The sequence below is a fragment of the Suillus discolor genome (genome assembly GCF_016758755.1).
Source record: "Suillus discolor strain FC423 chromosome Unknown F5147scaffold_3, whole genome shotgun sequence".
NCBI lineage: Eukaryota > Fungi > Basidiomycota > Agaricomycetes > Boletales > Suillaceae > Suillus > Suillus discolor.
Genome location: NW_024541250.1, coordinates 1,146,862 through 1,160,268, shown reverse-complemented (window position 1 = coordinate 1,160,268; position 13,407 = coordinate 1,146,862). Strand labels below are relative to the sequence as shown.

The 13,407-nt window shown below is 49.1% G+C and overlaps 3 protein-coding genes across 3 annotated transcripts; 1 reads left to right on the top strand and 2 right to left on the bottom strand.

Annotated features, from left to right (window-relative positions):
• Positions 1–38: 38 nt before the first annotated feature.
• Positions 39–3,044, bottom strand: F5147DRAFT_197321 (P-loop containing nucleoside triphosphate hydrolase protein). The gene is made up of 10 exons (XM_041428529.1): positions 2,993–3,044; positions 2,301–2,888; positions 2,145–2,251; positions 1,496–2,096; positions 1,198–1,445; positions 1,037–1,143; positions 602–981; positions 473–550; positions 262–420; positions 39–204 (listed from the first exon to the last, which is right to left on the bottom strand). The coding sequence occupies exons 2-10, from the start codon at positions 2,661–2,663 to the stop codon at positions 124–126; spliced, it is 2,124 nt and encodes a 707-aa protein (XP_041299200.1). The 5' UTR covers positions 2,664–2,888; positions 2,993–3,044; the 3' UTR covers positions 39–123.
• A 1,266-nt stretch (positions 3,045–4,310) lies between these two features.
• On the top strand, positions 4,311–5,715 carry F5147DRAFT_668163 (uncharacterized protein). Its single transcript, XM_041435332.1, has 5 exons — positions 4,311–4,762; positions 4,817–5,011; positions 5,076–5,185; positions 5,251–5,423; positions 5,478–5,715. The coding sequence occupies exons 1-5, from the start codon at positions 4,459–4,461 to the stop codon at positions 5,602–5,604; spliced, it is 909 nt and encodes a 302-aa protein (XP_041299199.1). The 5' UTR covers positions 4,311–4,458; the 3' UTR covers positions 5,605–5,715.
• F5147DRAFT_668157 (transcription factor/nuclear export subunit protein 2-domain-containing protein) lies at positions 5,716–13,281 on the bottom strand. Its single transcript, XM_041435331.1, has 22 exons — positions 13,177–13,281; positions 12,667–13,117; positions 12,489–12,616; positions 11,936–12,434; positions 11,788–11,886; positions 11,071–11,733; positions 10,480–11,020; positions 10,016–10,428; positions 9,793–9,966; positions 9,508–9,741; positions 9,377–9,456; positions 9,027–9,328; positions 8,818–8,978; positions 8,704–8,767; positions 8,429–8,652; positions 8,190–8,374; positions 8,079–8,142; positions 7,814–8,025; positions 6,632–7,763; positions 6,423–6,581; positions 6,043–6,370; positions 5,716–5,984 (listed from the first exon to the last, which is right to left on the bottom strand). The coding sequence occupies exons 1-22, from the start codon at positions 13,239–13,241 to the stop codon at positions 5,812–5,814; spliced, it is 6,351 nt and encodes a 2,116-aa protein (XP_041299198.1). The 5' UTR covers positions 13,242–13,281; the 3' UTR covers positions 5,716–5,811.
• Between the last annotated feature and the right edge of the window lie 126 nt (positions 13,282–13,407).

Sequence of the window (13,407 nt, the reverse complement as noted above, 5' to 3'; positions counted from 1 at the left end):
GGTACATTAACGGCGCCACATGCGTAAGTAAACTCATTAGTATTGTTCGAAAAATTGAAGTCTATTGAAGTATGCAAAATAGTTCATCTGGAAGAATATACGGGTAAGAGCGAAGGGAACGCTTTAAACGGATGCTTTATATAGAATGGCATATGAACCACCTTTCTTCAATAGGTCATCATGACTCCCGAACTCAGTTATTGACTGCATATGACGAAGGGGCGTTAGGCCGTGAGACTCGCCACGCGGTGATTGACTCACCCCATTTTCCATCATTGCGATTTTGTCCGCCCGGCGGGCGGTTGACAAACGATGAGTGATGAAAATCACTGTTTTGATTCTTTCGCCTTGGGGGGAGCGAGAGACTTTATCGATAGTGTCAAAAATTTTGTTCTGAGCACAACCGTCCAATGATGAGGTCTACCCTCGGAAATGAGATGTAAGTAGTGTGGCAGGTATGAAACACACTCACGGGTTCATCGAACAGTAATAGATCAACTTCTGGTCGATCTGCGCGCATGAATGCCCGAGAAATGGCTATTCTCTGCCACTGAGAATACATTCAGTTCAAGAATGCCTGTTTGGCAATAGGCAAACTTACCTCACCACCAGACAAGCCATGCTGCAACCGCGAGGACATGCCATGGCATGAACTTGACGCTGGTGAGTACGGCATGAACTCAAACCCGGAGGCATCTAGCTTTGTTTTCATTCCGTTTGGCAATGCGCCTACGAATGCATCTGAACCACCGAGACGCATGGCGTGCTCAATGGCCGCGGGCGACTGCATGTTTTGAACAAAACCCAATCCGACGTTTTCTCTGACGGTCGAACTGTATTTCGAGAACCCCTGGAAGACGGTCGTGACATGCCGGTGATAATCGCTCGGAGTTAACCGACGGATGTCCACACCGTTGATAAGGAGATCACCTTGGTCGAAATCTATAATCCGTAGCAGTACCTTGGCAAGAGTAGACTTCCCTGGACATCTTCTGATAAGTACATGGGCATAAATGAAATTTCTTGCGGAACTTGCCTGAGCCATTGTACCCGACTATTGCAAGACTTTCGCCAGCTTCTAGACTGAAGCTGACGTCTTGTAGCGATGGCTCCTTGCTTCCTGGATATGTATATGATAGATTTCTGTTGCGGAAATGGAAGGTAAATACACGTGGAACGATAGATAGTTTCAAATACCTCGCTTCAATCTTCATGCCATTAGGTATGCTAGGATACAATTCCGCGTCTTCGCTCAGAGGTGCCAGTCGAGGTTCAATGTTCATGGCAGCGCAAAAGGCACCCATGAAGAATATTCCTTGGAATGCCATGCGAGCTGTATTGACCAGATTTCCAACAGTATAAACCACCGACTGAATTGAACTCCGATATAGTGCCAGTGATCCCAGTGACGCAGACGAGGATTGAAACATCAGGAACATTGGAATCTACGGAACGTTGATCCTTCTTGTTAACTATGGAAAGAGTGGCAACTCACATTCTGAAGCGCGAACAGCAGGTCGGATACATTTATCTGGTGCAGTATTTGTGACAGTGAAGGCTGATTTAGTGGCGACAAATGCTCGTCATACATCATTGCCTTGCGAGCATTTGCCCAGGAATGGAGTATCCATGGTCCAAGCCCAAAGAGTAGAACTTCCGGTCGATGGGTGTCATTATAGGCTAGATTCCGTAGCTTCTCCTGACGTTCCGCGGTACGAGCCTCCTTGCTCGTATAAGCCGATTCAGGATGTGAAGAAGCGATTCCACAACGGTTCAAGAAAAGAGGGAATAGGGCGGAAATAATGGATAGTAACAAAGCACCCATGTGTGTAGAGCCACCGGTTAAGGTCAACAGCACCCAGATATACGATGCAAGCTCCGATATCTGGGCTAGAATTTGAACGAAGTCGAACGGCGAAAGCAACCCAAACCCGCCCATGCCATTGAATGACCTGACGAAGAGATCGGACTCTTGAAGACAGTCCCTTACGACGGGATCCGCGAGTGTCGGGATGTCGAGCCTCAGACGTTGTGCGATCTGCTGATATTCCACGAAAAAGCGCACCGAATCATGAACAACGGTCTCATTTGCGGAACTATTTTAAGCATGAAAATAATTCCGTAGTCTGAATATGCGAACGTACGCAAAGGAGTCGAGTGCCGTTTCGAGCGCTCTTCGGCATATTTCCGCGATCAGCAGCTTCAGTAGGCGTGACCAAGTGAAGCAACCAGACGAGATCAGATTTTGCAACTTTGGGACCAAGTTAGAGAGATGAAGGAAACAAGTGGGATTCACCGACCTCATCGACAATCATTGCTTGTGAATAGCCCCTGAAGGCAGGAAACATGCCCCGAACCACGTTTATGACCATCATGAGTGTGGTGCGAACTGGATGCAGACTCCAAAGGACACTAAACAACTCAAACACGCAGCCACGAGTGATTGTGACAGCTGATTTAATGTTTTCCTCGTTGATGGGGCGATGTGCGCCGGGCATGAGGTAAGATCCTCTGCGGCGAGGAATAACACGAGAGGATAGCCATGCCTTTTGGACGCAGTGACATGACGTTAAGGGGAATTGCTTCGGGTTGAGGCTTACACGATTGGTACTGTTGGTTTGTGAAGGTGAGCATGGGTTGCGAGGCTTCAACCCTTGACACATTCTCAGTGAATACGAACGGTGAACCAGGAGACCATTCCGGAAAGAGGGCCCGGTTTAAGAAGAGTCCCGGGTCACAGCTTTTTGGTGGTTCACGTCAAAGCTTTTTTGTTCCGCTACAAGTAGTATGTGGTCATACAACTTTGATGAGATCCGAGGTGATATTTGAGCAACGGTGTGGCAGGACGAGTTTGGCAGACCTGTCCCGGGACATGAAACTAGTGAGAACAAAACAGAAGACATAAGTAAGGTTTATGAAACTTTATAAGAACGATTTAGGGTGGCAGAAATCATTCCGTGAGCATTCAGGAGGAGCGAATAAGAAAACTTACACGGCAATAAAGGGACGTGACAGAACGCGAGTGCCAAGTGCCTAGGCCTCATCCCCGACCTAAACTTACTAGTAACGGCAACTTGGAGGACTCGGAATATGGGACACCTCCGGGTTGCTCAGTGAGCCTTGCTGCTGCGGCTAAACCAAGCCATGAATCCTTTCAAATAGCCGTTTTTGGGTGACAACCACTGACTGAGGACCCCGACTCCACGCCGCCCGAAAACCCGTGCCACGGGCACATGTATGTTATGTATTAGTGGCTCTCCCAATGACGGTCACCATCAGGAGGTACGTTCATAGATGATTACTGCGAGATCTAAGGCCGCTGGGATGTCACTCAAAATTAAAGAATGTGCTCAACGGTAACTATAACAAGTATCCACTCATATGAAATCGAACACGTCTTTTGATTCTCGCTTCAATTTCTCATCCACAGGCGACGTGGCCAATTCAATCCACTTGAACCCGCCGAGCCCACAGGTGCTACAACTCCCGCTTCCGATGAGTCCATCTCTTGGGGAACCACAAGCATCACTCATGCCACGTCTTGATATCACTGTACGTGTCTCAGCGACTCGTAATTCATGCCCATCACAAAACTATCCTCTAGCTATGACGATGTTATCAACTTATCATGCGGTGCTCTCAGGGCTGCTATCTTGGTCAAGCGCCCACACAAAAGAAGACTTATTGGCAGCGGTCTGATGTTTCTGATCAAAGGTACCCGACATGACAGCGCGTTCGTTGTTTCACTAGCCTGAGCATACGAATGCTTATCCAGGTGATTTGCTTTATTTCTACGTTCGCTTGTCTCTCACTGACGTGTCTAGGCAGGCCTGCCACCCCACTTCTTTCGGGACGATGCATTTACGAAGACAATTTTTCGTACTGCCACCGCCCAAGAGCTTCCCACCTGTATGTCGATATAAAATCGACGTTTTACGGACTTACATACAGAACAAAAAGTTGCCTATCAAACGTCCGCGGCTTGGTCCTACTGAAGTGCCAGATTGGGTTTTATTTTCTCTAGACGCATCTTTGAATGTCGAGGTACACTAGTACTGGGCCCAAGGGCCGTTTGTGACTTGCCTGAAGAATATATGACCTTCCTTCCCTTGTCGTCCGGATTCGGCATCTATCTACATCAATTTTTAGTTAGATCACGGACCGCCTTGCAAACATACGTCGGACTTAAGTGCGCTGTGTCACCCGACACTGAGAGCTTGCGCCTCGGAAGTAAACGTGCAGACATGTGTCACGGGCAGCAGTCGGGGTCCTGTGACAACATTCGCCAAATTTACCGGGTACGTTCGCACTGAGTACTGAACTCAATTAACCGGCAAGTTGGCAGCTGTATTGACACTACGGCTCAGTTCTTTTCGCTACGCGATAAGGATTCACTCGTAGTTTCTTTTTCTTTGCGTTGAGCAGGCCTTAGACTAAACATCCCTGAATTCGGTTCAAATGACGTCTCACGTTGAGCTCTTGTCAAATGGTTTACGACAACTAGAACTCCAGCAGTCCGAAACGAATCTCGGGTCGAATTACCATGACGGCGGGGACCCGCAATCTAAGAATGACCCTGCTCCAGATAACGAGCCTCTTTTGGCATCTTCATCAGCCCATGCCTCACCTCCCAGTCCTCCCCAAGTCCGAGAAGGTTATGGCTTTCGACAGGTTTCAGGTACTTCGACGCCTCTCACTGTGCCCACTCGTGCTATCGAGGGAAACCGCGCACTTCCTGACCCAAATGGTCTTGGATGGCCTGGTACGTCTCAATGATACTTGAATGGCATCTCAATGATACTCATTCTTATGACAGCAAAATCCACCGTGTCTCGTTTGAACGAGACCACACCAGACCGCGCTGCGCGTGAGAAAATGATGGTCTCTGCAGTACGGACTATTCTTGAATGTATCGGAGAGGACCCCAACCGGGAAGGCTTGTTGAAGACGCCGGAGAGGTTCGCTCAGGCTATGATGTGGATGACTCGGGGATACGAAGAGCGACTAGCAGGTGAAACACGCCTTATCTATGATCTAATCCCGGCGTACTTATTATCTCATTTCCGCCTTACTAGATGTAATCAACGATGCGGTGTTCGCAGAGGATCACGATGAGATGGTTCTAGTCCGTGAAATCGATATTTCCAGCCTTTGTGAACATCACTTGGTTCCTTTTACAGGAAAAGTATGTGGCCTCCGATATTACGCGTGCCACTGACATTCATAAATCATGCTCGGAATTTTCCATAGGTCGCTATCGCGTACATCCCAAATCAGCTAGTCCTTGGACTTTCTAAGCTTGCGCGCATTGCCGAAACTTTCAGTCGTCGTCTGCAGGTTCAAGAGCGATTAACTAAACAGATTGCTATCGCCGTTCAGGAGGCAATTAAGCCCCGCGGAGTGGCAGTCGTTATGGAAGCAACGTAAGTGTTTACGACGCTTGTCATTTCTATGCTTACTGTTTCGGTTCTATCTAGCCATATGTGCATGACCATGCGCGGTGTACAGAAACCAGGTTCCATTACTGTCACTTCCTGCATGCTGGGCTGTTTCCGAACTCAACAAAAGACTCGGGAGGAATTCCTCACCTTGATTAAAAGATGACCACAGCTATTGGCCACCTACCGCGATTCAACTCGGGATATCATCGATTCAACTCGTAGTCACTCATTCACCACAGCTACATACCATATAATAATTTTCATGACTTGTGTAGAGTGGAGCCTCATCAGTCAGATTCATTTGTGCACAATGTACTAATGTAACGATATATACTGCAGAACTCAAATAGCAGGGAAAACTGGAATCAAACTAACGTGTGGATCGAGACTTATCCCCAGCCTGTGGATCTATAGGCAAGGTCCTTTTGGCTAAACCATGAGTCTGGAGGGCATGGGGATTGTACCGATTACGATTGATCCGTGGCCGCTTCTGAGGCTGTAACGAGAGTTCTCCTGCAGCAGAGATGGTGGCCTCGCCGACATCTTTATCGCGATCTTCGTTAGAGTGAGTCATGAATACGTTGAATTTATGATAGCATACCTGCTAGAGTTCGTTTTCTGTTATCGCGGTCATCGTCCTTATGCGGAGCTTCAGAGCGATACGGTGCTTGAGGAGCCGTGCGGGGAGGTTCTTTGTCGCCAATGCGCGAACGTAAACTTGGAGCCACGTCCTGGCTCAGCCCGCCACTGGTGGAGGCCGGGAACGTGTGTGAGCCATGGTCACGCGGGCCCTTCCAGTCCCCACCACTTCGGCTAGGAGTAATATCAGGTTTGGTTCTGGACGCATCCCCAGATGCCATCGCCCGTGGTGCAGAAGGTGTACTAGGAGGTAAATTTCTAGGACCCTCTGGCAATCGCTTCTCGCTAGGCTAAGGCCATACCGTGAGCCACATGATGATGGAAAGTACGAAAGCGACGTACTCGTTCAGATAGAGGGTGGCGTGGTTCAGCCTCAGGTGCTTCTCGTTCTCGACGCCGATCGGATTCCCGAGGTCGATCGTGACTCTCCTTCTCTGACCTGCGAGTGCGATCTTCACGATGTCCCTCTTTACGGGAGCTCCTCTTGGTATTACGGTCAGCCTGTCAAATGTTAAGCACTCTCATGACAGTGAATAGTGTAAGATTAGTACCTCGTCATCAATGGGACGTCTTCTCTTGCCGAGTGCATCATCGCCAACTTGTGCCCTGCTACTATGCCTTGTGGGATCGGGACGAGTGGGTAAGTTACGAGTGTCCAGGGTAGCAGAAGCTGCGGTAGAAGGAGGACCACGACCGGAAACCTCGCGATCTTTCCTTGAATCCCTGTCACGATCCTTCTCATCTCGGCGGTGACGGTCGCGATCACGGTCGCGATCCCTATCACGTTCTCTGTCTCGGTCACGACGATCGCGATCTTTGTCTTTATCCCTCTCCCTGTCTCTTTCCCTGTCTCGATCCCGCTCCTTCTCTCTGTCTCTGTCACGCTCCCTTTCACTATGTCTGTCCCGCCGAGAGTCTCTGTCTCTTTCACTCTCTCTGTCTCGATCACTGTCTCGCGTAGATGTTCGCTCTCGGGTGCCTCTATCACTTCGGGGGTGTGTGGCAGCGTCTTTACGCCCTGTAGGTGCACGAGGCTCCACCCGAGCCTCACGGTCAGATGGCCTGTCATCAGGACGATCACCATCGCCACTTCCACGGTCAGAACGTCGGCCACTGGCGCGGCTCTCCATGCTGTGAGTTCTTGTACCAGGACGAGGTGGAGGAGAAGGAGTGCGGCGGCGAGAAATTGGGGATGGGGCACCAGAGCCGGGCTGAGATCGCTTATCATCGGCCCGATCTGGTGGGCGATTGCCAATACTCTGTTTGGCAGTCTCGCGCAGTTCTTGCGCCGAGATCGTCTGGCTTGGAGCAGACGGTGGTGGCATAGCCTCGCTTGGGGACGGTTGTGTCTGCTTCTCGTCAGTTCTAGGGCGTGGTGAGTGTGGGGTTTCCCACGCATTTGGGGTAGAACTCGACGGCGATGGCCGCTGAACTTTGGGTGCATCTTTAGGATTAGTGGTCGGAGTAGACGGAAGGGCATTTTGGGAGGAACTTGGGTGGAGACGAGGGGTAGGGCGAAGGATGTGTTCGAGGGTTGGAGCTTGCGTTGCTTTCAGTTCCTTCGGAGGTGCGTCGACATCCATCACGTCAAACTTTGCAACACCCTTGGCATCACCATCGGGAGCCGGTGATTCGCTACCCTTCTCAGGTCGTACTCGTCTCACTTTCTCTGGCCGTGGAATGCTACACAGGCGATGAGTAACTGGTACAATAACATGGAAACCTGTACATGCCTGTCAATGGCTAACCTGGTGGACGTTGCTGGTGTGGAGGGTCGATCAACTTGTGGGGCCGTTCCATTGGTACGAAGGAGGGGAACTGGAGTGCTAACCCGATCTGCCGCCGGCGTTGCAGCACCGTTAGGAGGAGCCGGTGTACGAGCTTGCCTCTCAGGAAGAATACCTAGTGAATTTGTTGGCTTCGGCGACATAGGATCTCCATTAGACTATGTAGATAGAACGTTAAAAAAGGTCCTTCTCTGCAACAGGTGAATACTACCTTGCTTGTAATTGGCTTTGGCACTGCCCAGAACGGCTCTCGTTTTTTCAGACTCGCGGAATAACTGTTAATCATGAGTGTTGTTCCAGACACCTGGAGTAACAGGCTTACGCTCGGCCTAGAATCTTGAGATCACCACGTTCTTCCTTTTCCAGGAACTTCTCCATTACGTTGTCGATGGCAGGTCCGGCGTCGCCCACTGCAGCAAGAGGGAAAACGGGAAGGATCTCTTTCAACACGATGATAGCGTTGTAGACGTGCATGAATTCCGTTGTCTCAATACAGCTCAAAAGACTCTGTTTAAAAGCATGGATGTTAGCTTGATCATCAGAAAACTGCTAAAAACATACCCGTCCCAGTTTTCGATGCCATTTACGGAGAATCTGCTTGAACCCGGTCCATGACAGAAGGTCATCTGGAACAATACTCGCATGGTCTTTACTTGACCATCTATGCTGGAAACCCGGAAGCAGAATAGTCTTTCCGCCAACTTTCGTGCGATTCTCGAACAAAAAGAGCTGCTCATCTTGAGCCCACTTCCAGAGATCCGTCAATATCCCCAGTAAAAAGCGCCCTGGAGACTACGGTTACTGATAGCCACGATCGCAAGATGTAGACGACTCACCATAGTTCTTGGCTTCGTATTCGCTGCAGGAAAAGACAACCGCCTTCACATGGTCCCCGAGCAACTAACAACACTCCTAAATATGCGGTAGATTACAGAGCAAAAGGGACATACCTTGTCATATACCACGAGAGTAGGGAACCCTGGAGTCCCTTGTGTGTGCATGACTTTGATGAATTGTGCACAAAAGTCTGAATCCATAGGCGATAGGAGGCATCGCGGTTGAATGCAATGCTCGATGATTGCAGAAGCCAATACCGATGAGCGATGTTCGGCTAGAATGATGTCAGAAATTAAGATAGATGTGACTGAAGGAGTCTTACTGTGGGCGAACCAATGGTGCTTCTCTCGGGCAAGTCGTTTCATCGTGAACACTCTCGAAGCAGTTTGTTCTTTGAACTCTTGAGCAAGCGTGTTCACAAAAGCATTATATCTGTCTCGTTTAGCCCGATGGGAGCCCGCTGACAGCCTTTTCGTTCTGTCAGCAGAACGGTCAGCTGCTATGTACTTGGAGTCCTCTTGACGGCTCAGTGTCCGTAAAGCAGCGCACTCCTCGTCATACCGGGCTGCCGGAGGCGCGAGATCATACATGGAAAGTTGCCAGAAAGTTAAGTAGAAACCGGGCCTGTAAAGTTTTGAATACCACAGGTACCTCGCCAGAAGCATAACTTACCCAATCACATCAAGAGCACTGTTCTTGGCAATCTGCTTAACATCGTCGAAAAGAGCTTCTAGATCCGGTATCCACGGGCTCTGCAAAGATAAGCTTGTAAACGTTATTATCTTATTTTAAGTGTGGCTTACCTCAGACGGAGCTGAAGTTGCTGTAGTCACTTCGACATCCATCACTGCATCTTCTGCCACACTGTCAGCTGCCAACTTCTGATCACCAGTGTCTCGTGGAGTGCTGGCTCCATTGATTCCAGTAGGTGAATCCACCCTAGGGGTGGTGGGCTCGCGCTTTGCCGCAGAAAGACGTGCTTTCAGTCTCTTTTCCGCCTCCTCATTAGCAAGTCGTTCCTTTTCTTGGGCAGCACTCTACAACATTACTCAGTTGTCGCGTATGCTAAAAGTGATTGTATGTCTCACCAGTATCGTAGCATTCAGCATAGGTCGTATGATTTGCATGCAGATAGGAGGCGCTATCCCATACAACTCTCCAAGATCTGCAAGGCTAGGCAGGATTCGCGTTGCATAGTCTTTGGGCAAGATTACGGCTGGCGAGGTAAGCAGATCCAAATATTGCAACAGGACACCATGAGTCTAGAGCAATGATGAGAGCACGTACAGCATATGACGCGATTTGACTTACAGTATCAAACAAACTGGCAAGGGATTTCAAGTGAGCATCAGGAGCTTTGAAAACACAGGACTGTCTCTGCTGTGCCACTTGGATAAGGAGAGGTAGTGCTAGATTCGTCTCTAACATGGTCTTTCCGAGCCGTTGTGGGCCTTTGAGGACAGCGTCACCTGGATCAAGGCGAGCGCCACGAGTCGTTGAGGCAACGGCTTCAATTCTCAGAGCAGGTCCTCCGGCCATCGCAGCGATTTGCGAATCCGAAAGGCTTGGAAGAGGTTCGATGCCTGCCATCTTCCAAATCAGCTCCCGCAGTACGACAATCTCTGTCGTCTGGCCATTATACAACTGGTGAACCACGTATTTCAACAAAGGCGACAGGTCAGCACTGTATCGCCGGAAAAGCATGCCAGTGAAAGACGCCAGACCTAAAACAAATGCTAAGGACGGCAAAAACAAAGGAGCAAAACAGAACAAACTTTGAAGCCAGTCGGAAGTGTTGACTCCATCATCCTTGACACGGTTCTTATTGGGATTTGATAGAGCCTCAAGGATGATATACACGAGCACATCGAATCCCATATTGGTGACATATCGCAATGCTTGTATAACGACATTGGCAAGATTGTCGTATGCCATGATCTGGTTGACGGCGTTCATGAAGAAGATACAAGGATTCGAATGAGCCAGTTTCGCCACTGTTCCAGACAGCGTCTCGATTGTGTTATGTGAAAGACGTCGCAAAATGCCTTTGCTTTCACGGTCAGCTTGCACTTGTCGGATGCGAAGTTCAGGATGAGATATGTAGCCGGATTTCCATTCTCCATATAGTCTCCATCTTGCAGTCGTCTCGTACTGTCGAATGACGTTCCAAATGTCAACGGTACAGACTGCATTGCCTCGAATGAGAGGGAGCGCAGGAAGAAAGTACAGCCGCAGAAGCTTGAACCAAAACTGTCGAACGGGATTATTCACGTCGGGTTCGCCTGACGGTTTTCTGGAAATTGGATCTAAGGGAATCTATGATTGTTCGAGTTAAAACCAGTTAGACGAGTAAACTAGTGACTTACAGTGGATAACAGCTGTGAGCGCCCCAACCTCGTAATCTTCGTGACAAACAAGGCGTCGCGCGATACGTGCAGCCCAATGAAACTCATCAAAGGCTCAATCACATTTACCATGTCGTCGAAGGAAGTGCAAAGTGGGATGCGTTGGGTCCAGTCAGGAAAGAAAAATACGAAATCGACTGATGCTGTGCTGGGAGGAGTGGGAGCTATTAATGATAGCTGATATTTACGAACTGGAACAGCCAATGTTCCAGTAGCGCTGAACCGTGTGCGAGGTTGTGTAAAACTCGGATTGCGTTCTTTGAGGACGAATGTTGCATCATACAGAGGAGCGATAGAATACTTCAAAGCCCTCAAAATTAGATCGGCCAACTCGGGGTGAGCGTCAACAAGCCAAGGAATCCTCGTCAGAATAGCGATCGCCGGGCGTAAAGCTCCTACAGAGAGAAGGCCGTTGACCAGCCCAGCGATTTGGTTAGGAGGTTTGGACTCGATGGCGCTCTTCTTAACTTCCGTCGGTTCTACACGAGGCTGCGAACTTGAGCTAGATGACTCCAAAGGAGCTGCCATGGCGAGCTGGCTAATCTTGGCTTCAGAAATGCGCTGTTGAACCTGGGCAAGATAATCCTTGTGATATGTTTCAATGTCCACATCCCTTGGAGTAAGCTGTTGTTGCATTGTCAGGAAGTCAACGGGCATTCGACAGAGACGTGTCCTCACATGGGGGTAAAGATCTTCTACGGTAATAAAACCCTCCCTGATTAAGATGGCAGCAGTTAGATAGAGGTTCCTCAGGGGTGAATCATGGGTCTCTGATGACTGTACGAAGAGTGAATTGCAAGCACCAATTCATCTCGAAAAAACTGACCTGGTAATGAGAGAATTTGAAACCAAGCACCTGTGCTAGCACTCGAGACTCCGTGCCGCTATCATTTTCTAGAGGTGGTGTCGACTGATCGCCAGCATTTGCTTCGGTGACTTGCAACACTTCATCCAGGCTCTTGTCCCCGGTAACGGGATCGACAGCCATATGGCTAGCAGTGGACGTTGTAGGACGCCTATACAGTCCAGTCCATGGAGAAAATGAGAGTAATGCCAAGAAAAACGTGTAATGAGTTGCCACGTTGACCGATAATACATCCAAGGTAATATCCAAGGCGCGATTTGGGTCGAGGTCGAAATAACCAATAAGGCTTATAACCTTTTCCCAAACTTGCCGCGCACGGTCTTCGATAGAGGCATAGCTTTCTACCGGCCTAGCATCAGCATGTGAGTGTGCAGGACCCAAGGAACTCGTGAGCTCCACCGAAAGCTTGCTGTAGCCTTCAGACTGTTCACGTAGAAGGTTGAACTTGTTCTGCTTATAGCTACGTGCACGAAAATTAGATGACATTATGATTCAATGTTTACATGCGACTCACAAAAGTCCAGTGCGAGTGCGTATTTCCTTCTTGTCAAATGACATTCTATCCGAAACTAGACCAGCACTGGCAAGAAGAGTTAAGTCAAGGCGCTCTCGACATACGGCGAGATCAACAATGCCAGTGAACTGTTTGTTGATAAATTCAGGATGCTGTAGGATTATATACGGGTACTTACCAGAAGTCTTTTGACGAGCTCGCTTAACGTTTCCTTGTCTTGCTCAACGAAATGCCTCAGTTGAGCTGCATTTTCTGCAACATCTGTAGTGTCTTTATTCGGGGTGTCCTTTATTTGTTGGCCTCCAGAAGCTTGCTCAGAGTTCACTAAAGTAGACTTCGCGTCTGACAGGAACTCGTCCAGTTGAGCGTCTGTAGACCACAAAACATCCACAAGAATCTCTCCGAATACAATACTCTGCACGGGTGGACCCGCACGCGCAGAGGAGGAGGACGGAAGTGCAAGGAGGACAGACTGGATAAAGGCTACGAGAGCCTGCGCATTTAAGGGACTCTGCTGGGGCTGGCAGGTTGTGAGGACAGACAAAAGAAGGGCATGGTAAGCAGTCGTGAGAGCCTCTGCGCAAATAGAGTCGGAAGGATTTGAGTGAGGTGAAATGAGGAAATTTCGACTTGCGAATCAAGGGCGTCAGGTTGAGCGCCACAAAAAAATAAGCAAACAGCTACGCACAGTTCTGACTCTCCCTCTTTGCTCCAATTAGCGATCCAGTTTTCCACCTTTGTAACAACATCCATGGCCCAGCGTATCGAACTGGGTATGGAAGGAACAACGCGGTATAAGACTTCCTTTCAGACTTGTACAAGAGCCATAATAGTATTGTTGAAGGTTGTTGTGGTCTATTGGTCAACACCTTTGGGATCAAACAATCCAATTTACCCTAGTACTTACTATTGTCATCTA